Here is a 27,580-nt window from a genome sequence, read left to right as displayed (position 1 = left end):
GCTTTGGACTCTGAGGATGCAGAGGTGACCAAGACAGATCATGTCCTTGACCGCATAAATTTTGTAGAGCTTAATGATTTAAAATTTCTGAGAAGAACTATAAAGTCAAATAAAACCAACACCTGAACTAACTGCAAGGCAAATTCAAAAAAAATAAGAAAAGCTTTGAGAATTGACTAGACTTACCCTTAAAAGTCCAAGATAGTGACTGAGATACAAGCTTGGTCATGGCATACACATCAAAGTCAAGGAGACAGGCACAAGAATCAAATTTATGACAGGAGGACAACTGGGTTGCAAAAATGTCTTCAAACAAATATTCACCATGCTATCCAGTTAAGGTTCTGAAAACCCTGGGTAACACATTCTACCTACAGGAAAAACAAGGTTCAAATTCAAGGTTTTCTAATAGTTAATTAAAAGGAGGCAAGAGAGTAACCACAAGAGAACAGAGAGAGAGGGAGGGATTGAAATTAAGATTGAGATTCTGTCTGTCATTGGATAAAAACAAGCAGCCATCACCAAAATGTGTACAAACAGTAAATGCTGGACAAGGTGTGGAGAAAAGGGAACCCTCTTACACTGCTGGTAGGAATGTAAATTGGTACAGCCACTATGGAGAACAGTATGGAGGTTCCTTAAAAAACTAAAAATAGAACTACCATATGATCCAGCAATCCCACTCCTGGGCATATACCCAGAGAAAACCATACTTCGAAAAGATACATACACCCCAATGATCATAGCAGCGCTATTTACAATAGCCAAGACATGGAAGCAACCCAAGTGCCATGAAAAGATAAATGAATAAAGAAGATGTGGCATATATATATATAAAATATATACACACACACACATATATATACACACACACATGTACACACAATGGAATACTAATCAGCCATTAAAAAAAGAATGAAATTCCACCATTTGCAGCAACATGAATGGACCTACAGAATATTATGCTTACTGAAATAAGTCAGACAGAGAAAGACAAATACTGTATGAAGTCACTTATATCTGGAATCTAGGAAATAATACAAATGAACGTATATGCAAAACAGAAATAGACTTACAGATATAGAAAACAAACTAGTGGTTACAAAAGGGGAGAGGAAGAAGGGAGGGGCAAACTAGGGGTATAGGATTAAGAGACACAAACTACTATGTATAAAATAGATAAGCAACAAGAATATATGTATAGCACAGGGAATTCTAGCCATTATCTTGTAATAACTCTTAATGGAGTATAATCTGTAAAAATACTGAATCACCACACTATATACCTGAAACTAATATAATATGTAAATCAACTCTACTTAAATTAAAAAGAAAAACTCAGTTTCAAAATTTGTCTTTAAAATATTCCAAAAGGCATGACAGATGCTGAAAGTGTGAACTCCTTTCAAATGCAATTATGTTGAATGCGCTTGGTACCGGTTGACTTGCTCCCAAGGCCCCACATACTTTCAGTGGAAGCGCCATCCCATAGTGACTCCTAAATCTTCAGTAAAGTATTTAGACACACACACACACACATACACACTCACACACACACACACACAGACAACTATGAGTGAGTGTTTTTCTAGAACTTGATGAATAAGTTCTATATTCAATGGTTTGAATATAGAGATAGCCCTAAAGGTTAAGGACTACAGAGGACAGACACACACTAGGAGCAAGCTGTGAGAACTCACAGGTATCATGAAGACTGTCACATGCCACAGAATTAGATTTTCACCTAAGTTAACCAGATATTCAAGGAGGAGGAAGCCCCCAGATGACAGCATGGCTATTCTAATTCTGCCTCCTCCATTTCATTATCCATATAACTTCGGAGTGAGTTTTCTAAGACACAAATCTAAGCATGCCCTACCTATGATCAAGATTCTTCAATAATTTTCCATTGCCTACTGGATTAAAAAAGAAGAAGAGGGGCTTCCCTGGTGGCGCAGTGGTTGAGAATCCACCTGCCAATGCAGGGGACACAGGTTTGATCCCTGGTCCGGGAAGATCCCACATGCCGCGGAGCAACTAAGCCCGCACACCACAACTACTGAGCCTGTGCTCTAGAGTCCGTGAGCCACAACTACTGAGCCTGCACGCCGCAACTACTGAAGCCCGTGCGCCTAGAGCCCGTGCTCCGCAATGAGAAGCCACCACAACGAGAAGCCCACACACTACAACGAAGAGTAGCCCCCGCTCGCCGCAACTAGAGAAAGCCCACGCACAGCAGCAAAGACCCAACACAGCCAAAAATAAATAAATTTATAACAACAACAAAAAAAGAAGACAAAAACCTTTGCAAAGCATTTAAGGCCTTTCCCAGCTTCTTGCAAAGTGCCTGGTGAGCAGTGGGTTCTCTAAACATGGAGCATGAGCATGGTTCCCTCTTTCTATCAGGCCTCAACTCAAAAATCACAGAACTTCTCAGAAAGGTCACCCCTGGCCATCTACTAGAATGCCAGCAAGCCCTCTCCCCCCAAATTTTCATAGCCCTCTCCTATACTTATTTTCTCTCCTCAGTTCTTTCAATATCTAACATATTATGTATTTTACTTATGTAACTTATTGTCTGTAACCCTCAGTAGGCATATATAAAACATCAACTATAATCTCGAGGTAGACAGGGATTTTTGACTTTTTAATTTGTCCACTACTATCTCCATTACCTAGAACCGGGCTTGGCACACAGAAAGTGCTTCATAAAATATATGTAGGATGGATGGGTGCGTGGATCATTAAAACCTCAACCCAAAAACCAGTTCTACCTGAAGCCTCCAGGAAGATTTAGATATTCCTGCTTCTCTCTCCTTCCCTGTACGTAACTTCTCTTATCATATTGTACTTCTTTGTATGTTGAGCTGAAAACTTCATTGAAATCAAGGGCCTCACTTTCATTTGTATGTACTTAGAAGTGACTCCTTTGTGCTTGGTACATGATATGCCATTGAATAAATGAATGATTGATTATATCCTTATTTTAAAGATGAGGAAAATAAGGTTTAAAAAGGTTAAATAACTTTTAAGGGCACACACTAGTAAGTTGCAGAGGTAAGATACTAACCCAAATGTATACCAAGCCATTCCTTTAGTTTTCCTTGTCACTACTACCATATCTCCCTACAATGTTCTATCCTGTCCCACATTTTCTATTATTCATATTGTACCTATTACTAAGTCCCTGTTCAAATCAAATCCCACCTATTCAATGAAATCTTCCAGATGACTCTTATTCACAGTAATTTCTCCTTTTTTTTTTTTTACCAGAAAGTTCCTGAGATAGCTCTCAGGGTAAATGGGGGAGGTTATAAGATAGGGTTTGTGGCCTATCTTTTAACAGCTTATCCACTTGTGTTCCTCACTCCATATTCAGGCTCTTGGTGCAAAGGCCTACCTGTTTTGCAGGTAATGCACCATCCATTGGTCCCCAACCTCAGGTAACAGTCTCTCATGATCTGCATATCTCTCCTAAGGACTTATGTGGCTGGTGATGGGTGCAACTGTTTCCTTGGTTTGACTGAGCTGAGCTTCCAAGAGAAGCTGCAGAATGAAGCAACTCTGAATAATCCGCATCCCCACCCTGGGATTAGCACTCAGGATACATAAAGCTTTTCCCCTCCTCTCTCCGCCTCTGTTTCTGTTGAAAGAAAGGGTTTCAACCTTTCCCAAATGTGACTCTTCCAAGGTTGTTTCGTGAGAAGCAAAAGCTTATTTCCTATTAGCCATTTCCTCATGTTATCACATGGAAAATAGACTTTTCATTGGCCCAACTTCTCCCTTTTTAAACAGAGGCGCATATACCAACATCAGAAATAACTATTTTTGTTTTCAATGGTCCTTGAAAAGTAATGTAAAAAGATACTTACAGTTGAAAAAATATGCTTGTTACTTGTTCTCATTTTCTCATCTCAAGCTGAGACATATACACTCAGAACCTGCAAAAACCACAATAAATTCTTCTCTAATGTCTTCTGTACTTAAAATCTTCAGTACATACTCAAGCATCTTATTCAGTAATAATGTGCCACCCTAGTTTGTAACTGCACTAAACATTTAACCCTTAATTGTGTCTACATAAAATGCTGACATATCCACAATCTGAGAAGCAGTAGTGAATTAAAAGCGCAGGACTACCTGTGTTCAGATCCCACCTCCATCATTTATCAGCTGTGCAAAGTTAAGTTCCTTAACGTCTGTCTCATTTTCCTCATTTTAAAATGGTATCCTATCACTTCATAAAGTTGTTATATTTAATTTGAAAATAGTAATTAATAAATGATAGCTATATGGGAGTTTATTATGCACCGGGCACTATGTTGAGCACTTTACATCCATTTCATCTGTCAGAGAAATCTGAAGAAACTCAGAAGCTGAGCACAGGGCTTTGTACATTGTAGACAACTAAAATATACTGACGGAATGAAGCTCAAAGAAGCTAAGAAGTTCCGGGGCTATCAGGATATTGGTAGAGCTGTGAGTGGAGCCCAGGTATGCCTGACCGCAAAGCCCATGTCCCTGACCCCTGCGCTATATTCTGACAACGTCCGAGTGCCCAGGACAGGGCTGGCACAGAAAGGCCCTGATACATGGCGTTTTGTTTACCATGGGCCCTCTGACATTAGAGAGGACTAGAAGAGTGGTCTCTGAACGCAGGCTCACCAGTTTCCAGCAGGGCCTTGAGCCCACTGGTCAGGGCTATGTGGTTTTCCTAGCCGAGGACTGAGGTGAGATGGAAAATGCACCCTTCTTCACTCCTCTATTCTCTTCTTCCCACAATTGCAGGGCCGGGTGAGCGGCCCGGGGCACGCACTTCTGGAGCCCCTTTTTCCTCTGAGACTCGCAGGCTAGCCGACGCGACTGCGGCCCTGGGTTGGAGGGAGCCTGTTTCCAGTCGGACCGCGTCCGGCGGCGCTTCCGAGCTCCGCGCCTGCGCACTCAGCCCGTCGCCGCGCCGGCCCTGAGGACGTGTGCGCGCTGCCTTCGCGGCTCCTGGGCCTTGAGATGCGCGGCTCGCGGGCCCGTGCCAGCTCCAGGTGCGTGAGGAGGATTTCAAGAACCCAGGTGTGAGGTGGAGCGACCCCCCCGGGAAAGGTCGGGCCTGCCTCGGTCCCTCCAAGGTGCCCGGGGACCCAGAACGGGGGCGCCACGACCTCAGCTCCTTTGCTTTTCCCACATCCCCGCCTTCTGACTGCAGCTCATGGGGAGCGGGAATCTCTGAGAGGAATTGCAAAAACGATACTTTCCCCTGCAGTGGGTCGTATCACATGTGGCATTTTTCCCCCTCTCTGTGGCCAAAGCAGTTTTCATCCTTGCCTTTACTTTCCTGGTGTGGGATTTTGCAGTCTCTGAACTCTGGCTCGACTCCTAGGTGCTTACTGGTTGTGGGCAATTAGGGCGAGGGCCAGTTGTCAGGGTCTGTGTCCTGTGCAATCCCTCTGAGAGGAAGAGGTGAGGGTTCAAGGTCAAGAGAGGGGGCCGGGGGAAGTGGGGCAGAAGAAGCTACAGAGAGGGAAAGGCTGTGATAAATGTCGCCAGAGGTTATTCCGTAACTGAAAGTTCTCTAACTTTCTCTCAGTTCTTGTGTTTCTTGTTCATTTACTTTTGTGATATCCTCACGTCGTTTTAATGGTGTTGTTAAGACTGAAAAACCAACAGGCTTTCGGCCTTGAAGTATCGTTGGAGTTTTTTGAGATCAGTTTTCACAGTTTTATAACGGAGTGTATCTTGCTGTAGTCAGGGTAATCTGGGGGTTGACCCATTGAGATTTACCATCTTTTATTTTCACTTTAACATAGGAAAAATTACACGCTGTTGGATTTGTTTTTGAAATATGACCGACAAAAAAGGTCATTTGAGAACACAGAGAAATCAGTAGAAGTGGGATTTGGAGTTCTATCAGATTACTGTGCATATGCTTAAGTACGCGTGGGACTGCATTTGGAGCTTGGGGATCCCTTAGCTGTCACTTATAAATAGCAGATGAGATCACTGCTTGCCACCAGTGATTCTAACAATATAGGGCTTCCAGTAAGTGCTTTCCCACATGGTGTGGACGCAACTGACAATAGTATCCAGTCTTAGTGCTAGTGTTAGTTGATAAGCCATAGTCTCTTTTTGGCACAGTAACTATAGGTAGTCAATTCCTGTTATAATCAGAAATGGTTGTCATGTGTGTGGTTCTAGTGTGGGATTTTTTTCAAGTGTTCCAAAGAAACTATTAAAGGAAAGAAGCAATACACAATAGGAGCTGAGGACCCTGGCTACAGGCCAGAATCCTATGTGTGATCTTTCAGGCCCGACCATAGACAATTGCGTGGCTTTGCCTGGCTGGCCTCTTCGGGGGAAGCTGCTCTTGCCACACCAGACTTGGGCATGGCCAGTGCACTGCAGTTTTCTGGAGGGAGTTGCAGTCAAGGACTCACCCCTTCCCTCCCACTAGCCATGCTCATACTGTATTGCATTCCTGGCTCAGGTACTTCCATTCTGAGGGCCTTGGGCGAGGTACTTCCCAGGTGCCTCCACCAATACCTCCTTATTGCAAAGGGAGGGAAGGTGGAGGGGGCAGCCTTGACTGAGGTACTTTTCTCCATTTTGACCCAGGACCATTCCACTTGTAGCTCTTCCTTCCTCCTCCCCTGGCCCACAGGTCCATAAAGAGGCAGAAACCTTTTGTTCCAGCCTCCTTTGCAGAGAGATGATTGTGTGCATTGCATCCACCTAACCCTCACCTAGTGTTCCATTTAATCGACCACTGGGGAACCAGTAGTTTTTAGCCTCGTGCTTGCACTGTGGCAGTAAGTGAATAAAGACTTGATTATTACTTGCAGTTTGGCTCATTGTCCTAATTGACACCTCAACACCTGATTTTGCCTGACGGGAATTAAATAAATTGCCAAGTTCTTGGCAATTCACTTAATTTTAATCCTCGTAACTGCTGCTGTGTTAGCATTTTAGGGATTTGGAGTACATTCACCTGTAATTTCTCTAACTCAGTGTTGTGAAAGTGCATAGTAATAGCATCAACAGCTGATTGTTGCTAACGTGGATATCTGGGTTATATGGTATATTTTATACCTTAATATAGTGGCTTGCAGTCAGATTATTTGTGTGGCATATTACCTTTGGCCTCTAATTAGATTTTTCTGATAAATATTTTGGGGTTATATGGGGCAGTTGAAGAAAATTAATAATCCTTAGTAATCCTGTCTCATCCTATGGGCCCCAATCTTACTTAATAGATTACTTGCCACTTTGGATAAAGTGATTGATTTGTTGTAGGTTCCTCTGTCTAGTGTGTAAAGAGGTATGCCAGGAACAGGTTTCACAGGTTTTTACCTCCTCCTATAGAAGTTTCACGAAACAGTATTTATCCTTACCATATGTTATGCAATCTGATATTTTCTACTCTATTAAACAAAAATGCTGATCATGACCCACTAAAGTGATTGCACAATCCACTAATGGGTAGTGACATGCAGTTTGAAAACCACTATGATAAAACAACTAGAAGATAATTTGCTCAATAAATGAATTTTTTTTTTCTGTTTTTAAATCAGATTCCTGAAGAGAACCACAGTGGGTGTGTTTGTGATTTTGTGTTTAAGGTGTCTTCTAGGAGAAAATAGATAATAGCACACAGCATATATGTTGGATATTCACTAAATCATCTGACAAAAGTACACTGAGTTTCTGGTAGATTTATCAACTCTCTGATCTCAACTAGAAGATACAACATTAGAGAGCTGGCACAGCTTTTTTTAATCGCTGGCTTCCTTATTTAAGGGAAATGCAGTAGAAGACGAAGGATGAGAAGAAAATTGACTTTTCAGTTAGGAGAAGACAGGGTATAAAATGGTTGAGAAAGTTCCTGGTAAGCTTTTGCATGTGTCCTACAGAAGCATATTAGGGAAAATATCTTTATCTTTATATTAACTGAGACCAAAATGACCTTTTTATTCTACTGCCTGAAAAGTAAACTACACTCAGACTTTCAATTACTTAGCCATAGATAAGTATATAAGTAGCCAGTGTGTCAACCTCATTGCCTCTGTACTTGTCTTTTAGGACTTCTACAACAAAGTGGAAAGGAGAAATAAAAAGAAATGTTTGTTTAGTGTGTTTATCTCTTAGTTAGAAACCCTAAAAATGATATTAAGTAGATAAGGATAAAGTTTTTAAATTTGATTAGTGTTGAGCTAAATAATACCTTACATTTATACATTGCTTCAGTTTTCCAACACATTTAGGTGCATTATCTCCATTGATTCTCACAACAACTCAATGTGGTAGGCAGGCCAGGAGGCATTTTCCCTGATTTAGAGATGAGGAATCTATATTTCCTTCTTCTTGCCACCAAGTTCATATGATGGCAAATCTGGGACTAGAATCCAGGTTTTCTGGGACATTTTCTCCCAGTTGTTTATGTTATCTTTGTTGGTCCAAAGAAGTAACTGAGAGTAAATATTGCTAATGATGTGGCTAAGAATTTTGATAACTAAAACATTCCATTCTCAGATCATGTCCAAGGTATGCTATAATTGAATGCAGATATGTCTTAATTTTAGTATTATATTTTATTTCTTACACTCTTTATCTTTCTAGCCCAATTTTTGAAAAATGACAAATCTACTTAATAGTGGACTAGGAAAATTGGAATTAAAAGATTTAATGTTAAGAAATTCAACTCAGTCCCCTTTTAATGTATCATCTCAATTAATTAGAAATATTGCTTAAAATTATATACATTTTTAAGTATTTCTTTTAAAGACTTCTCATTTCTCTGTATGAGTGAAATTAGTTTAATGATTCTAAAGTATCTAAGCGGGCCTCTCACTGTTGTGGCCTCTCCCATTGCGGAGCACAGGCTCCGGACGTGCAGGCTCAGCGGCCATGGCTCATGGGCCCAGCCACTCCGTGGCATGTGGGATCCTCCTGGACCGGGGCACGAACCCGTGTCCCCTGCATTGGCAGGCGGACTGTCAACCACTGCGCCACCAGGGAAGCCCTAACTTACTTTTAGACACAGGAAGAGTTGAGGTTCCCTATTGCCTTTAATACCTTTAGCCAAAGAACAGGTTAAATTATTTCTTTTCATATGAATAAGTAATTTTTAATTAATACATTTTTATTTTTAATTTTTAGACATCTGTGGAGTGTAAGAACACTATGGAGCTCATCAGAGTATATCACTGAAGAATATGATGGCTGAAACCAATTTTAAAATGCTAAAGATTCAACAGTGTGTAGTAGCCAACAAACTACCTAGAAACAGGCCATATATTTGCAATATTTGCTTCAAGCATTTTGAAACACCCTCAAAATTAGCGAGGCATTATCTCATTCATACTGGTCAAAAGCCATTTGAATGTGATGTGTGTCATAAAACCTTTAGACAACTAGTTCATCTGGAACGACATCAACTAACTCATAATCTGCCTTTTAAATGTAGTATTTGTCCACGCCACTTTAAGAATCTGAAGACATTCGTGAAGCACCAACAGCTTCACAATGAGACTTACCAGAATGATGTTAAACAGGTCAGAAGACTGCTGGAGGCCAAGCAAGAAAAGCCAGTGTATGGAATGTATCATGCTCTTACCACAGAGGAGAGATGGGCATTACACCCGTGCTCCAAGTCTGATCCTACACACAGCCCTACAAAGAAAAAAAAGAACATTCACGCGTGTACAATCTGTGGCAAGCTGTTCCCCTCACAGTCAAAACTTGATAGGCACGCACTTATTCATACTGGTCAGAGGCCTTTTAAATGTGTCCTGTGCAGTAAATCTTTTCGACAGTCAACTCACTTAAAAATCCACCAACTCACACATTCAGAGGAAAGACCTTTTCAATGTTGTTTTTGTCAAAAAGGATTTAAGATTCAAAGCAAACTGCTGAAGCATAAACAAATCCATGCCAGGAATAAGACTTTTCAGACTCTTTCATTAAAGGTGAAGAGTCCAGAATCAGGGCCCCTGCCTAATAAGTTAAATGCAAAGCAGGATAGTTTTGAAAATGGTGATATACGTGAATCTGAGGAGAATAATCAACTTGATGTCCACTCTATTTATATTGTCCCTTTTCAATGTCCAGAGTGTGAAGAATGTTTTGAATCAGAGCAGATTCTCAATGGACACAAGTGTTTTCCTGCCAGAAGTGACAAAATTCCAAGCAGGCTCAAAAGAAGCTACAACTATAAAACCATTGTTAAAAAAATCTTGGCTAAGCTTAAACGAGCTGGGGGTAAAAAATTAGATAATTTTCGATCTGAGAAAAAAGTATTTAAAAACAGTTTCTTGAAAAATTGTGAACTTATTTCCGGTGACCAGAGCCCTGAACAAACCCAGAGAACATTTATGGGTTCTCTTGGCAAGCATGGAAAATATAAGACAGTTGGCAATAAAAAGAAGAAAACGTTGACTTTGCCATTTTCTTGGCAAAAGCACTTCCAGAGCCAAAATATGGGAAAAAACGTAAAAGGTATTCTTACACCAGAGAACATGTTAACTATGGATAATTCTGTGAATAATAAAGATGTATCTATCTATGGTTCATCAGGTGAGGAATTCTTTGAAAACTGTGAAGTGCTTCAGTGTGGTTTTTCAGTTACAAATGAAAACATCTATACTGGACATAAGATGTGTCCTTGTGACAAATGTGAGAAAGTGTTTCCTTCTGTATCTAAACTACAAAGACACTATTTAATTCATACTGGACAGAGGCCTTTTGGCTGTAATGTTTGTGGGAAATCTTTTAGACAGTCAGCTCACCTGAAAAGACATAAATTAACTCATATTGATAAGATTCCATATAGAAAATCTCTTTGCCAAGTAGAATTGGAAAATTTGAACAAACTTTTCATTCATCAAGGTGATAATGTTAACTATAGTGCTTCCCAGCAATGTCAGACTCTTGGTTTTCAAAAATACGAGGTCTCAGAGTCAGATCAAACATCAGAAATAAAAGTGAAGGCAGAATCAGAGGATTTCATTCTTGGTACCCCCTATAGGAACAGGCAGCCCTGTCTCTCTAGTGCCCTTCTGGAATCAGAGCAGAGCCATCATAGTCATTGTTGTAGTTATTCAGGGCGTACTGAGAGGAATGATGGCCTTCTTTACCAATGCAGTGTTTGTTCTAAAAGCTTTAGATCCCCATCTAAACTGGAAAGACACTATCTAATTCATGCAGGGCAGAAGCCATTCGAATGCTCAGTTTGTGGCAAAACATTCAGACAGGCTCCTCACTGGAAGAGACATCAACTTACTCACTTTAAGGAATGACCACAAGAGAAAATGGTTGTCTTAAATTCAGTTATGTAATTGACAGACCCACCAACACATGTGTGGTCTTTCTGGTGACCTTGCTCTTTAGCCTCTATCATTTATAATGTATTTTTATCAAAAGGCCTGCATTAGATTGAATGATTTCATAGGCAGTTGCTTGTCTGCATAGTCAGAGGTAAGATACATAGAAATGTAATATGTTTTAGGAACAGCCAAATTAATTTTTAGGGGGAAGAACATGATTTGATGCCATAAAGCAAGTATTTGTTTTATTTTAACATACACTTTGGCTGTATTGAAAATGTAAATCCATGATGTAGTACAAATAATTCAGCCTCATTTTTAAAGGAATTATTCCTTAAGACACACCATCTCCTTTTATATATGCTTAAAAGACTGAGAGGCAAAAATTGGGTTTTGGCCACTACAGATAGCCCCACTATATTATTTCATGTATTTTACACCTATGGTTCAAATTCCATTGCAAAATTTTTTCTTATAAGCTAAAAAATATAAAGGCAATAAAAGTGAAAGTGGATGAGAAAATAATAGCATTATTTTCATTGTTCTTTTCCAAGCTGTTTATTTTTAGGACTCCGGTAGTTTACCCTCCTATTCTATAGGTGATTTGAATTGTTTTTTTGCCCAGCCTGCTGTTATCTTTACCCCCAAAATGTACAAGTAGGAGAGAGGCTAGGATGCACCTGTATACATTTACCATGTTTATTTGTCAGGAATAATGTTCAAGTGCCATAATCTTTTTGATGATATGTACGCAGTGCCATCTTTTCAGAGGAATGAATGCAATTCATCTACATGCTTATTAATGATTGATAGCAGTAGTTGTAGACTTAAGACTCACCTGTAGATCTGCATCTCCATAAGACTTTTACATTCACCTTAGCAAAACTTTCTTTATACCTCTTTGAGTGGTCCTATGACTAAACTAAATATTCTATTAAGTTTGATCAAACGGCAGTGACTAGGTCTAGTTCTATTTTTTATTCCTGTTTTTTTGCAAGATTCTAATGCTAAAGAATGTTATTTTGATCATTAGTAAATTGTTACTTTAGTTAGTAAGGTAATCCCATATAGGAATAAGATGCTTATGGAATTGAGAGTATCATTCTAAACAGTACTGTCATGATTTGGGGAATATTTAATCAAACTGTAAAAGGCTTGTAATCACACATTGTCCTTCACATTTGCCATTTTTAATAAAATCTTTAAGAATGACATTTCCTAGCAATAAGAGAAAATAACCATTCTCTTTCTAAGGTGAAAAGAACAGGTGGGTATTTATCCTAGCCCTCTCAGATATATGTAGTGACAAGCCCTCTACTGAGAATGGATAAAGGAACAATTTTACATTGTACTGTAATAATTGTCTTTGTGGGGGGGGGGGAGGAGAAGTCAGTCTGCTTTTACAAGTGAATTTTGAGAAACTTGGGTTTAATTCATAGAGATTAAACTTAACAGTACAGATAAAAGCCCAACGATGTACAAATGTGCAGGAGAATTGTGTTTTAAAGAATAATTTCTCTTATGTTTCCTTGAGATGTGTTCCTCCAGTGCAAACAAGGTGATGTTTTATAAAATTTGCTTTACACAGAACTATTTAAGAACACATCCATTACATAAAAGCAAGGGATAACTAGTTCATGTTTTCCAAGAATAAAGGTTCAAGGGTTTAATATGTCTGAAATTATATATTTGGGAATTTTCCTAAGCTATTTATGTAATTTTATTTGAAGTAAATGTCTCATATACTCCTTTCCCAACCCTAACAGGAGAATCCTAACAGTGTTGTGCTTGTATGATTATTAGACTTTATTTGCCTAAGTGATACTACTATACATTTTTTTTTTGGCCCATGCCTTTTTAAGCTGTTTCATATTGAAAGTTGGAATATTGTAAAAATTTTGTCGAAGAGGTACTGTAGTGCTATTTGAAGTACCTGTAACGAAATACTTATTTACTTTTATTATCACTACAAGCTGTGGAAACTTTATAGGAATGAAAATAAACTGTATACATCCATGATAAGAAGTTTAAACATTAGATGTTAAATGATGACTTGCTGCATGCTAGAACTGTTATTATTGTTGAATCAATTGCTTTGGTTTTCTGAAAAAAATAAACTTTTAAATATCTGTAAAGAAAATTAGAAGAATTTTTGTTTGGGCAATTCCAGGCTGTAGCATGATTATTTACTGAAGTAGTTTGGTTGAGTTAGTGAAATTATTGCTTCTTGTTTTGTACTGCAATAGGGCCTATTAGGACAAAATGTGTGTTGAAGGAAAGTAGATGGTGATTCTTGAAAAATTCAAATTTTAGAATATTTTAAAAATAAAGTTTCAAATTACACAGTTTGAACTTTTTTAAAAGGGAAAATCACATAATACAGGAACAAGGTACTGATTGCCAGACACTTTCCTGGGCCCACTCCAGTCTACCTTCTACCTTCTGAGCTTGCTACATGGATAGTTAATCGTTTACTTCCTTGTTCATGTTAAGTTTCTTTGATAGCTCCTTATAACCTACAAATGGATATGTTAACTCCATTGCATGTCACATGATCTATCTGCTTATCCATTTATCTTCCTCCTTGGCCTCCCAGATTTGTACTAAAGAAACATAAAATTAGTTCATCCAATACATGTTATTCCCGCTTCCATCTTATCTATGTAGTATTAATTTAAATTAGATACAAACTCATACTGTATTCAAAGAAGAGATTTAGTTGAGCCAGATTTTATTTGTTTTTAGTCCATGATTATGGAAGAAAACTAAAGTGTTTAATTTGCAGAAAACAGATTTCAATTTACGTTATGTGAGATAACCAATGAGAATTATAGACATTTTTAAGGGATAGCACCAGTGTTTGAAGTCTGCATATCTTATAAGAATCCTTTGTTAGAAGTGAATTGTCAAGGGCTGTTTCATGCAGAATATCTGCTCTTTAGAAGCAGTGAAAGGACACATTTAATTCCTTTCTTGTTGAGATTTCTCCTATTGCCAGTTAGAAGGGCTTAGAATTTCAGGGCTAACTGCTAGAATTCTATTAGCACTATTCTATTAGAGAACAAAATTCTATTAGAGGAAAAAAGATAACTGAAAAAGAAAAGTGGTACAATGGTATTATTAAAAAATATGGAACATGTAATACTTTGCATCTATATCGGCTAACTTCTATTCATTCTTTGAAGTTTAAGCTTAAACGCTGCTTCCTCTGGAAGCCTTTTTGATTTACCCTAGCACTCTATTCCCTGTGCTCCCACTGCTTTTTGTTCATAACTCTATTAATCGTCACTGTTGACTAGTGGTTTTCAAACTTTAGTGTGCACTAGAATCATCTAGAGGGCTTGTTAAAAGCATAGATTGCTGAGCTACACCCTCAGAATTTCTGATTCAATATTTGGAGTTGGGCCTGAAAATTTGCATTTATACAGGTTAGCTGTTATTGCTATATTGAAACTATACTTTGAGAACCATTGAGCTAAACTACATTTTTCTGGAAAGCAAGAGAATGCATGATTTTATGTTTTATACATAAAGTATAAAGCAGTATCTGTAATGTTTTTACCTCCTCAAATATATACTGAATGTATAAAGGAAGAAATGAATGAAGTCATTATTACAAACTCTTACCTTCTCTGTAAATCTATAATTTCATTTAGAGCCTTTCATTCATTCTTGGAATGAGTTTGCCTTCTAAGATGTTGTGATCAAAGCCAATCCAAAACTTTCTAAACTTCCCTCCTCTTCCCTCAAAAATGTCTATCTTTACTCCTTACTTTTCTCATGTATCTCAGAATAATAATATTCTTCCACTTTTCTGAAGCTAGCTTTTCCTTGCTCTCTCTCCTAATGGGAGCTTCATCATCAGTCCCTTCTTTTTTCTGGTGTTTTTAGTTTTTCCCTCTCATTGGTTCCTTAAAGAAAATTTCATGTGTTCCTTATTCAGTTATGATGATTTTGGCTGCAAGTAGCAGAATACCTGACTCAAACTGCTTCTTGCAATGGGGACCTTATTGGCTTATACGACTTGAAGTCCAGCAACTACATAAACCCTAGGGTTGTTAAATCATATAGTTGATTCTGGTTCCTTCCATCTGCTCTGCCTTTCACAATGACAAGTTTATTTTCCTTATGGTTTTAGGATGCTTTGTTTGCAATTAGGGCTGCATGCTTCCTTCATGGGGGGGAGGGTGGGACAGTGAGTGAATGAGAGACCCAGAAACTCCCCCAAGAACAAAGATAAGTTTCCTAGAAGTCTACAGTGAACATTACCTCTCTCACCTGCCAGAATTGCTTCACAGCCACATTCCTGAACCAACCACTGACAAAGGAGATAGAATTATGTGGAGCTGGACCTAGACCTCAGCCTACTTCCTTCAAGCACAAGGTTGCCTGAAGATAATACAAATACTGGTCAAATTTGAAGTTGCATTTGGAAAGAAGGGAGGAATGGATAGGCAGTCAAAATTTCCACTACACCAAGCTTAAAAAGAGATAGCATTTGAGCCAAATAACTTTAGTTTTACCTATTATTTTGGTTACTGTTATATTTTACTCTTTGCCTTTTAGGGTCGGAGATATTGAAAATTCATTACACCTACTTCCTCCATTGCCTTTTCGTTCATTAGCTTCTAAGCCCTTTTTTACCTAGTGTTTTCCTCACCACCTCTTGGGAGCTGTTCTATCAATGATCATTGTAGTAGGCATTGTTAGTTGCAACCACATCTTCTCTCTTTCACTGTATATCAGCCAGGTATTCTGGGTAGGACTGATCTTAACTGCAGCTCCAGCAATGGTCATGATCAGTCTAACTCTATCAGAATATTCATCATGACTTAAAGGGATGGGTAACCCAAGACTAAGCCAGTCAATGCACAGTGCTACCCTAGCCAGAGTAATTGGCCTGGAAGAACTGACCTAAGCTGATCTGATCAGAGTGAAACCTTGTACTTATTTCAGTGATTGAGGAAGAAGAACTGAGTGTGAAGTTTTCTCCGTTTAGGTACCATGAAGAATGCTAGTCTGGGGATGAAGTCAAAACACAAAGCAGAGTAGGGTGGGAGTAGTAGGGGGAGCAGTGCCGAAAGAATGGAGCTGGAAGCTTGATCAACTGCCTGAAGCCTAATTTATCTCTAGACTTTATTTATACCTATAGATTTCCTTTACTTTAAAATCAATTTGAATTAAATTTTCTTTTTCTTACTACAACAAACTGATAATGGTCACCAATGGTCTTCTAGTTTCCAAACCCACGGACTTTTTGAAGTTCTTGTCCTTTTAGATTTCTTTGAAGCATTTGATACTATTGACAATCTTGTGTTTTGAAACTTGATTACCTGGTTTCTTTGCTTTCTCTCTTCTTTACTTACAAAACTCATTACAGAAAGCTTGTAAAATAAAAGTTATAAAATGAAATATTATAATTTTAGGATGTCCAAAACCATCATTCAAAACTTGGCTAAGAAGTGACATGAAGAGAAGAGAGAGCAGGAAAAAGAGAGAGGGAGAGTTTGAGAGAGAGAGAAGGAGAAAGATTATGATACTGCATTTTTTCAGAAATCTACTAGGTATTATAAATTAGAATCTTTCACACAGTTAGATCCACATATGATCTGGAGCTTATTGGCTTAATATCCTCTTGGCCACAAAATCATAAGGTAAATTACAAATTTAACAAATGTTAATTGGCAAATAAATTGCTCATCACTGCCCAGATCTCCTCCTGCTACCTCAGACTATGTCTCTATATATTGGAACTATCTTTTCCTTCTACCTTCTGTCTTCTCTGCTGGTACAGGGTTCCACTATTCTTTCAACTGCTTAGGATGAATTTCTCTTTATTCTGTTTCTTCAGTGTCTTCCATACTTATTCCTTCCTCTTCAATTTTACTGCCAGAACCCAAATTTAGGCCATGTTACTTTTGCTTTAGATTTGCAATAGTCTCCCAACTGGTATTCCCATCCCCACTTTACCTATTCCAACCCATCTAACAAACTACTGAAAAGTCATCTTCCAAAAGTAGATTTCCAATCAGTGGTTTCCCATTGCCTTCCAAGATAAATACAGTCTCCTTTCTCTAGCTTTTAAAGTTTTGACATGTTAAGCCTGATGGCTCACTCCCAACATTCTCCCAGCATGACCTGCTTTCATGGCTTTATCTCTTCTATGACTATACTAGAAATATTGTCCCTGATGTTTTTGATTATCAAAATCTTATCTACCTTTCAAGATTCATCATAAAAGCTATTCAGAAAACCTTATTTTACCTCTTGTTGTATAGACTCCATTTGTAAATAAAGTGTAATTAGATACTTTATGTATTCAAAATCTGTTGCATTTAAAATTAGGATCATGCAAATTTTCATCTTTAGCTCTATAAATAAACTTTATACAATAGCAAGTAGAAGGAAAAAAGGATTCCACATTTAATTTCTATATCTACAGACACTTTTTTGTTTTTTCCTTCACAACTGTTTATTTTCAAATGGGCTATAGATGTTACAAAATTCAAAAGTTTCAAAAGGGTGTAAAATGTAAAATAAGACTTCCCTTGCTCCTGTTCTCCCTTCCCCCAGTTCCTCCTCCCTAGAGGCAACCATGTTACCGGTTTCTTGCCTGTGTTCATCCAGGGAAAGTTTACTAGAGGTACATATTTAATTTATATATGGATTTGGGAGTGGTAGAGGTATGCATTCAAACTCAGTAATAAGAAAACATGCAATTCAATTTAAAAATGGGCAAACAATTTGAATAGAGGCTTCTACAAAGAAGATATATGGATGGCAAATAAGCACATGAACAGACATTCAACATCAGTAGTCATTAGGGAAATACAAATTAAAGCTACAGTGAGATATACCACATAACTATTAAAATGGCTAAAATTAAAAAGACTGACTACATCAAGTGTGGGTGAGAAGGAAGAGGAACTGGAACTCTCATATGCTACTGGTGTGAATATAAAATGGTACAACTACTTTGGAAAAGCAGTTTCTTAAAAATTTAAACATACACATACCATTTGATCCAGCTATTCCTCTCCTAGGTATTTACTTAAGAGAAAGGGAAACACATGTCTACATTAAGACATATATACACGAATGATCTTAGCAGCATTATTTGCAGTAGTCAAAAACTGGAAACAATTCAATGTTCATCCACAGATGAGCAGATTAACAAACTGTGGTATGTCCATAAAAAAGAATACCACTCAACAATAAAAAGGCACCAACTATTAATACATGCATCAACATGGATGAATCTCAAAATCATTATGTTGAGTGAAAGAAGAAAGAAAAAAGGTACTGTATTATTTTCATATTTATAAAATTCTATAAAAAGGATACTAATCTATAGCGACAGAAAGCAGATGAGTGATTGCCTGAGAATGGGTGGGTAGAACTGGGATAGGGATGGATTGCAAAAGGGACTAGGAAAATTTTAGAGACATTGGATATGCTTATTATTATGACTTTGGTGATGGTTTCACATATGTATGACTATTTTAAACAAATCAAATTTTACACCCTAAATATGTGCAGTTCATTATATGCTAATTTATATTTCCATGAATCTGTTAAAAAACAGTGAAAATCAAGCCTCGCATTCCCCGTTTAGTTTTTTTTTTCACTAATACTTTTTATAGGGTTGAAAGAAACTCCAAGTCTCCCTCTCCCTCCCCGACCCTACCACAAGAAAACCTTAACCAACACCATCTACCTGGTCACTGAGACATCAATCCCGTCTCCCTGGGTGTTTTCTCTCAGCTTCCCGCTAGGGGTCAGGAGGGGGAGGTCGAAGCCCTTGCCTCTCTAGCTCAAAACCAGCGCTTGCATGCACTTCCGGACCCGCTCTGTTCCGCTTCTTGAAGGATGTACAAGCTGCGGTACGCGATCCCTGTGGTCTGTAAGCGTTGAGGATATTCTGCTCCGCGGGTATTTGCATCTCGGAGTTAAGCAGCAGCAGTCGCTTCTTAGCGGGAAGTGTATCGGGTTCACCGCTGCTCGGAGCGGTCCTTTGTTTTCCACTGGAGCGGAAGGAGAGTGCTGCCATGACGGCCCCTGCTCAGCCCAAGAAAATCGTGGCCCCTACGGTGTCCCAGATCAACGCGGAGTTCGTGACCCAGGTGCGCTTGGGCGAGTCCGGTGTGTGTGAAGGGGTGGGACGCTGAAGCCCCGAGGCCAGGACGTGGGATTTTTCTTGGGAACGGGAGCACCGACGAGGCATTCGTTTGTCAATTCATGCACTCAAGTCTTTTTACTAAAGAGTACGTGCTGTGTACCAGCAACTGTGCTAGCTGTTGGGGAGACCGTGGTGAAAGAGGCTCTGCCCCGAGGAGTTCATGTTCCAGGGGAGACAGACACATGAAAAGAAAGTTATTATGCGAGCTTTTCTATGTTAGAGTTCGTCGCAGGAGAGATGGATTCACAGAAGGAACCACCCCAGTCACCTGAGACTGGCAAGAAGGTTCCATAGCAGAGGTGATACTGAACTGAGGGTCGAAGGAGGGATAGGCTTATTCTTAGCCTTAGAGTAACCTAGATCTTTGAAGGGAATGGTGAGAATTTGACAAGACACCTGCTCCAAATACATGCATCTACGAAGAGAGCAATCCCGTGGTCAGAGAGCGTTCATTTAAAACCTGTTTATTGTGTTGCATGGTGAACCGCGGTTGGCTTTGAATGGGGAAACATAGCCCTGTAGCGCTGAGCAACTTTCCTAATCCTTATTTGTTGCTTTGGGTGTTGGATAAGAGTGCAAGTAACTCTATACAGAACTTATTACTCACTTGCTTCTTTCTTCTCTGTGCCCTGTTTCAGCAAATTTGCCAAGGCAGAAGCATAAGAGTCATTTTGAATGCTTTCTTAAAGAGTTCTAATTGCCCTTAGGATAATGACTGGAATCATTCACCTTGTTTTGTGATCTGACCCATGCTTATATCCAATTTCCTCTCTTTTTTTCCTCCTTTTCTCACAGTGTTTAGCCATACTGAACTGCAATTTATTTGTGCCATGCAATGTTTCACCTCCTGGCACCTCCTTTCAACATTGTTCCCTCTACTTCATTTTTTTCCCCTACCTTTTCTTATATGGTTAATTCACTGTCATCCATCTACATTAATTTGGAGAGGTTTTTCTGGACAAGTTAGACTAGAACTCCCTTTTCCCATTGCTTGAATTTTTGTGGTAAAAGTTATTAGTTTCCTCCCCTCAGGGATCTTACATTTTAGAGGGATGAGTGAGATAAATGAACAGTGTAGTTTCAGACAGTGATTATTGCTATCAGGAAAATGAAACGGCATTGTGGCAGACTGGGTGGGGTTTATGAAGAGCAGTCAGGAGAGTCCTGACTAAGACCCCAATGAGCTAAGACCTGAATGCAAAAGCTAAGACCTGAATGCAAAAAAGGAGCCAGTCTGGGGAAGAGCAGGGAAACAGTCCAGGAAGTAGCAAGTGGAAATGCCTTATGGTGTGTATGTAAAGAAGCCAGGAGAGCGAACTTAAGAAGTAAGAGGGAGGATGGTATGAGATGAGGACAGAGAGTATGTAGGGATCCTACCATTTCCCTGCCCCTCCTCCTCCGTTATTTCGGAGCACCTGGTACACCTGACTAGAGAAGGGGCTTTTTAATTATTATTGAATGAGTGAGATGTAGAGGTTAAAATTTAGTTTTAAGAAGATCAGATATCTGAACTCTGTGATCTCACTTTTTTTTTTTTTAATTTTTTTATTGCGGTACGCGGGCCTCTCACTGTTGTGGCCTCTCCCGTTGCGGAGCACAGGCTCCAGACGCGCAGGCTCAGCGGCCATGGCTCACGGGCCCAGCCGCTCTGCGGCATGTGGGATCTTCCCGGACCGGAGCACAAACCCGTGTCCGCTGTATCGGCAGACGGACTCTCAAGCACTGCGCCACCAGGGAAGCCCTGATCTCACTTTTTTTAATGATGGTTAGTATTTTTTAGCAATAACGTATTTTTAAATTAAGGTATGTTCATTGTTTTTTTTAAGACATAATGCTATTGCCACTTAATAGACTACAGTATAGTGTAAATTATAACTTTTATATGTACTGGGAAACCAAAAAATTCATGTGACTCGCTTTATTGAGGTGGTCACTTTATTGTGGTGGTCTTGAACCAAACCTGCAATATCTCTGAGGTATCCCTGTATATGTATTTAAATTCACATTTTTCAGGTAAAACCTGCTTTGCTGAAATATAACATACTGACTTTTCTATTCTTGGTAATAACCCACTGATAAACTACAATTTTTTTTTTAGGTTTTGTTTAGGTGTGCCTGAGTGTGTACTAATCACTTAAAGATTATTGTTTTGCAAATCGACATTCCTGAGGATTTTGAATCTGTTTTTTAGTACTGGCTCACCTGTTAACTAATTGTAGTCTTGGGCAGCTCATTTAATCTTTCTAGACCTGGGTTTTGTTAGCTCTATGCTGAAGGTGTTTGACTTTGGTTATTAACTTCACCCTATTGTTTCCATAGGAATAGTTTAAAATATATTTTGTTTTTTTTTTAAATCATTGTGGCAGGGTGCCATGCGGGGCATTACTGGCATTCAGTGGATTGGGCCCGAAGATGCTCCCTGGTCTGCAAGCCCATATAGTCCCCTTAATAGGTAAATTACTCTATCGCCTCGCCCTGCGCCAGTAGTGCCCTGTTAAGAAACAGCTTGTTTCTGAATGATCTCAGTCTGTTAGTGGTATGAATCTTCAGTGGTATGAATCTATGACTTACTGTTTATACTGTTTACTTTTGCAGTTAGCTTGTAAATACTGGGCTCCCCACATCAAGAAAAAATCACCTTTTGACATAAAGGTAAGTATTTTTGGTTTGCTGCATCCCTTTTGAATAGATATGCTCTTTGTATCTTTTTCAAGAGCTAATTCGACAGAAGCTCTTCATAATTTTTTTAAAAGTTAAAATGAATGGTTTTCTAAGCTAATAATTACTCATAATAGAAAATTTGGAAAATACAGAAGCTACACATAAGAAAATAAAAATAACTACCCAGAGATAGTTATTTATTTCCTTTAAGCCTTTTAAAAAATGTGTGTGGATTTTCCTGTTTATAGATTCTTAGATTGCTCTGATTTATCATTATTAGGTGATCATGTAATGAATATCTTTGTAAATACACATCAGTTTTCCTACAGTTTTTTTTTTTTTTTTTTTTTTTTGGTCGCCGGGCTGTCACTGTTGTGGCCTCTCCCGTTGAGGAGCACAGGCTCCGGACGCGCAGGCTCAGCGGACATGGCTCACGGGCCCAGCCGCTCCGCGGCATGTGGGATCTTCTCGGACTGGGGCACGAGCCCGTGTCCTCTGCATCGGCAGGCGGACTCTCAACCACTGCGCCACCAGGGAAGCCCCTTCCTACAGTTTTTTTGACAGATCATCTAGGATAAAATCTATTGTTTTCTCTTTTATTTTTAGGTTGATGAACTGAAAGATCTGTAATAATGGTGGAAGAGGTGGAAGTTGTTTACAGTATTAGATGACTGAGGGCCAGTCATATTCAATTAGGGAAGGGACTTAGGATTCAGGTGACACAATTTAGAATAAACGAAAGGCAGGATTCCTAATGGAGGATTAATTCTCATTGACATAGGTTCTTAAAGAGAGGTCTTATAGAGCTAACATACACATGCCATTTAACAAGTAGTGAAGACTCGCTTTAAGTTTGCCATTGTAAATTGAATTGTGATAATCTAGGCCCTCTTATTAAAACTGAACTTAATCCCAAATTTCTCACATTAGTTTAGCTTAAATGTTTTATTTATAAATATATTTTTGTTTGCCAGCAATCCCATTTTATTCATCAGGAGGATATTCATAAACTTGACATACATTAATTACTCATAATTATCAGCCAGGTTGCTTTATCTCACTATATGCTGTTTGTGTATGTTTGTGCTTGTATATGTTGGGTCTGGGGGTTCCTAGGGTCATTTTTCATTAATAACAAAAATATCTTTATGACACTACTAGATTGAGTTGAACTTAATTAGATCAAGGTTTTTAGAGATTAAATTTATATTCAGATCATTTTAGTTAACACTGGATGAAGCTATGTATAAGTTGGTATTTAAAGAAGATTATACCCATCATTTTATTATTTAATTTGGATTTTGATAAACAGAAAAGCAATGACAGAAAATTTCGTACAAATTCAAGACTTGCTTGCCTCATTGTCTTCCTCCCTTTACCACCCACAAACATTTATTTGAGAAGTATACTTTGAGCAGTTAAAAGACATAGTTGCCATAAAATAATATTATATTATACCATGTTAAAGTACTTCATAATTTTAGAGTAAGTTTTTTTTTTTAACTACTCTTGTCACTAGCACTACTATTACTTCTGCTACTGATAACTATTATTAAAGGCTTACCATGTGCCAGGACCTGTACTGAATTCTTTACATGTGTTGTCTTATAGCAACCCCACGGGGTACTTATTATTAGATCCTTTTTGTATACTGGGAAACTGAGCCTTAGAGCAGTCATGCATTTGCAAAGGTTGTAGTCTCCAGCAGTAAAGGTGGATGGTTTGAACCAGGCTTCCAACCCCAGAACCTGAATTCTTATGTATTATACCATCCTACCCACCCTAACCCAAGTAAGTGGAAATTCTGAGGTTTTATCATATGTGCTTGGAAACAGGATGTAATGATTAGCATTTGCTTCTGTTATGTCTTTGCACTTTCAGTTTACTTTCTGGTTTTTGAAAGCACTTTGTTAAAACTCTTAGGTGGAGCCTGTTAACATTTATATACTTTGTTAAGTTTTTAAAAATATCCTGATCTTGTGAATTTTTATTTTCCCTAGAAATGAAATAAATACATGATTTTAATAATTATTTCTAGAATTATTTTTATTTAGATATATTTTATTATTTATTTTTTCCTACTGCTTTGCTTTCTGTTATTTTACATTTTGAGGGATATAATGGGATTATAAAAAATCTCTTAAATATTATTTCAATAGCAGTGATATTTGATAGCTTTCCTAAACCACCTTGTTTTGTGTAATCTCAGTAATTGAAAACTCTCAATTTCGAGTCTGAAAAAAAGTTATTTGAGATATTAAACATTTTTATATTTTTAACAGGTGATTGAAGATATATATGAGAAAGAAATTGTCAAATCAAGGTAGGAGTGAGTTTAATTTTCATACATAGGAAGTAGATGGGACTAACTTGGATCTCATTTGAACTTCTAAACTAAATGTAATCATAAACTTGGAACTTTCCTTCTTTTGATTTGGTCATCAAGGAGATGGTGACTAGAAAAACTATATCTAGCTGCTGAAGAGGCATAAGATATTTTTTTGCCTTTTAATTTTTGGCTCAGATTAGAGGGATTAAGTTCTTTAGGGTTTATTTTGTTTTTGAAGGAACGTGAGGAAGAGTAAATATGGAGATTTTAAAATTTCAGTTCAACTAATACTAATTTTCTTATTTTCTGATAAATCTTTTTGAAAGATTATTTAAAAATTGGAAAAGTAAAATATACATGATAATTAAATACAAAATAATATGCATTTTGTACATAATGTACAAACTATATATATAATAAAAAATAAAAATTATTTTGAACAGTACACAGAAAGGGTAAGTTTCAGTACATCTTCTTCCCTGTCCCTTAACCCTCAGTTTCTTTACTTATGTATACACCTGTTCCAGTTCCCTACCCCTTTGATTTTTTTTTAAACAGCAGGGAGTTTATACTCTACATACCATTCTGCATCATGACTTTTTTTTTTTTTAAACAATGTGTCTTGGGCATATTTCCATATCTGCACCTGTAGATATATATGCCCAATGAGTATTTTAAAAGGTAACTAACCGTTTTAATATGACATAGAAACATTTGTGTTATGAATGTCATAGACCTTATAAAATCTCAGATTTTATTTTTTTCATGTGTTTGAGTCTTAGGAGGTAAATTTTACTAAATATTGTAAAGGCAGTGTCAAAATAAGAGGCCAGTCATTTTTTAAAAATATTTATTTATTTATTTATTTATGTTTGGCTGTGTTGGGTCTTCGTTGCTGCGTGCGGGCTTTCTCTAGTTGCGGCGAGCGGGGGCTACTCTCCGTTGCAGTGCTCAGGCTTCTCATTGCGGTGGCTTCTCTTGTTGTGGAGCACCAGCTCTAAGCACGCAGGCTTCAGAAGTTGTGGTGCGTGGGCTCAGTAGTTGTGGCTCGCAGGCTCTAGAGCGCAGGCTCAGTAGTTGTGGCACACTGGCTTAGTTGCTCTGCGGCATGTGGGATCTTCCCGGATCAGTGCTCGAACCTGTGTCGCCTGCATTGGCAGGCGGATTCTCAACCACCAGACCACCAGGGAAGTCCCTGTGCAAACTATTTTAAGAAACAAGTTTTCGGGCAAAATGAAGACAAGAAGAATCTAAGAATGCAAACAACATATGTAAAAGCACTTAAAAATAAAAGACTATTTTACTGACATTGATGATTAATGTCAGCATGTGGGATCTTCCCAGACCAGGGCTCGAACCCATGCCCCTGCATTGGCAGGCAGATTCTTAACCACTGCGCCACCAGGGAAGTACTCTAGTTGTTTTGTTTTAGCAGTCCCTTCTTGAGCCTGTAGAAGTAGGTTGGGCCAAAGACCATGTTAAGGTTTGTTTGTTTGTTTGTTTGTTTTAAATTTGAAGAGAAGTAGGAAACCAGTGAAGCATGATGGTGGTAGTTTTAAATTTTGGAGGGAGCAAGAGGCAGGAAATTAGTTAGGTGAATATTGTTGTAGTCAGATTGAAGATAATGATGGCATGGACTAGCATGGAAAGTTGAGATAGAGAAGAGTTACCAATCTGAGAGATAGAAGTGCTTGGTGGTTGGATGTGGTGAACACAGGAAGGGAGGAATCAAGGATGACTCCAAAATTTTTGGCAAAGGTTGTCAGGTGATTAGGTGCCATTACTGACTTTTGCTGTTGGTGGTGGTGGTGGGATTGGGTGTAGATCACTAGTCGCTTTTGGAAATGTTGAATTCTAGCCACTAAAGAGCTATAGAGAGAGATGTAGAATAAGCAGTTGGGTATTTAGGTGTAGAGTTCTGAAGAGAGGATTGGGTTGAGCCTACTTTGTATCAACCACCATTTCAATGCTAAGGGTGCATCAGTGAACATGGCAGATGAAGCCTCTACTCATGAAGCTGTGTTCTAATTCTTATCTAGACAGACAAAATATATACATATATATACATATATATATAGTATCAGCAGGTAGTAAGTGCTATGAATTAAAGTGGGATTAGGGTATAGCGACAGGACTGCTATTTTAGATTGATGATCAGGCAAAGATCCTCTCTTAGAGTGAAGTAAGTCAGAAAGAGAAAAGCAAATATCGTACATTAACACATATATGTGGAATCTAGAAAAATGGTGCAGATGAACGTATTTGCAAAGCAGAAATAGAGACACACACGTAGAGAACAAACGTATAGACACCAAGGGGAGAAAGAGGGGGTGGGATGAATTGGGAGATTGGGGTTGACATATATATACTACTGTGTATAAAATAGATATTTAATGAGAACAGAATTTGTAGCACAAGGAGCTCTACTCATTGCTCTGTGGTGACCTAAATGGGAAGGAAATCCAAAAAGAAGGGGATATATGTATACATATAGCTGATTCACTTTGCTGTACAGCAGAAACTAACACAACATTGTAAAGCAGCTATACTCCAATAAAAGAAAATAAAGATATCACATTTGAGCAGATATGTAACATATGACTTGTTGGTTGAAAGTGGGTATGGAGGAGATTGCCTGAGGAAAGTAAACTGAAGATGAGCGGGTAGATAAATTCTAGGACCCTTTTTTATTATATATTAAGGATATACTAATCTGGAATTTACCTTGAACATTCAGAGCTAGTTCTCTGCCTCTTTGTAGAACAGGGTTTCACTCCAATGGATTGCTTAGGGTTATGGGGTTTTTTTAAATTTAAACCTTTGCTACTAATATTGCTTCCTTGAATATAATTTTTATATAATAAACAACTAAAAGCTGCCGGTGATTTTTAAGTTACGTAGACTTGGCTAAGTCATTTTTAATTGCTGAAAGTAGTAACAGTCGTTGGCGGGGCTCCCTAAGTCTTATCACGGCACTCTTAACAGCCGTATTCTCATCTTGTACACATTTAAACACTTGAATAAAAGTGACCTGATTGCATTTTGCCCTCAAATCCTTAAGTTCAAAAAGTTAAATAATGCACCTGTGTAGCACAAAAA

General features: G+C 38.4%; 2 protein-coding genes and 1 long non-coding RNA gene across 12 annotated transcripts in view; 2 read left to right on the top strand and 1 right to left on the bottom strand.

Moving 5' to 3' along the window:
- The window catches only part of LOC113607982 (uncharacterized), a 103,893-nt gene extending 99,012 nt beyond the window's left edge, over positions 1-4,881 (bottom strand). For all 4 annotated transcript variants that reach the window (XR_003428163.1, XR_003428162.1, XR_003428164.1 and 1 more), the window contains exons 1-2: positions 4,666-4,881; positions 3,873-3,941 (exon numbers count right to left, since the gene is read on the bottom strand). This is a non-coding gene — a long non-coding RNA (uncharacterized LOC113607982). The remainder of the gene's footprint in view (positions 1-3,872; positions 3,942-4,665) is intronic.
- Positions 4,882-4,926: 45 nt separating this feature from the next.
- ZNF770 (zinc finger protein 770) lies at positions 4,927-13,452 on the top strand. 4 transcript variants are annotated; one of them, XM_027083810.1, is made up of 3 exons: positions 4,995-5,039; positions 7,789-7,876; positions 9,148-13,452. In XM_027083810.1, the coding sequence occupies exon 3, from the start codon at positions 9,204-9,206 to the stop codon at positions 11,283-11,285; it is 2,082 nt and encodes a 693-aa protein (XP_026939611.1). In that variant the 5' UTR covers positions 4,995-5,039; positions 7,789-7,876; positions 9,148-9,203; the 3' UTR covers positions 11,286-13,452. The 4 variants fall into 4 exon arrangements, with proteins under 4 accessions (XP_026939610.1, XP_026939612.1, XP_026939611.1 ...); XM_027083809.1 differs by lacking the exon at positions 7,789-7,876 and having other exon boundaries at positions 4,927-5,039; XM_027083811.1 differs by lacking the exon at positions 7,789-7,876 and having other exon boundaries at positions 4,978-5,097.
- Positions 13,453-19,164: 5,712 nt separating this feature from the next.
- Positions 19,165-27,580, top strand: part of AQR (aquarius intron-binding spliceosomal factor) — a 103,141-nt gene continuing 94,725 nt past the window's right edge. For 2 of the 4 annotated variants that reach the window (XM_027083808.1, XM_027083805.1), the window contains exons 1-3: positions 19,165-19,435; positions 22,087-22,143; positions 24,435-24,475. In XM_027083808.1, the coding sequence (XP_026939609.1) occupies positions 19,361-19,435; positions 22,087-22,143; positions 24,435-24,475 (173 nt within the window). In that variant the 5' untranslated portion in view covers positions 19,165-19,360. The remainder of the gene's footprint in view (positions 19,436-22,086; positions 22,144-24,434; positions 24,476-27,580) is intronic. The other 2 variants (XM_027083806.1, XM_027083807.1) reach the window with 2 other exon arrangements.

This window comes from Aethalodelphis obliquidens, unplaced genomic scaffold (genome assembly GCF_003676395.1).
Source record: "Aethalodelphis obliquidens isolate GAN/ISIS:26980383/991018 unplaced genomic scaffold, ASM367639v1 scaffold51, whole genome shotgun sequence".
NCBI classification, from domain to species: Eukaryota; Metazoa; Chordata; class Mammalia; order Artiodactyla; family Delphinidae; genus Aethalodelphis; species Aethalodelphis obliquidens.
The sequence above is the reverse complement of the archived record's forward strand: the minus strand, read 5'-3'. Positions and strand labels throughout refer to the sequence as shown.

Coding starts and splice junctions, on each gene's coding strand:
- ZNF770 (XM_027083809.1), top strand. CDS start 9,204: ATGATGGCTGAAACCAATTTTAAAATGCTAAAGATTCAACAGTGTGTA.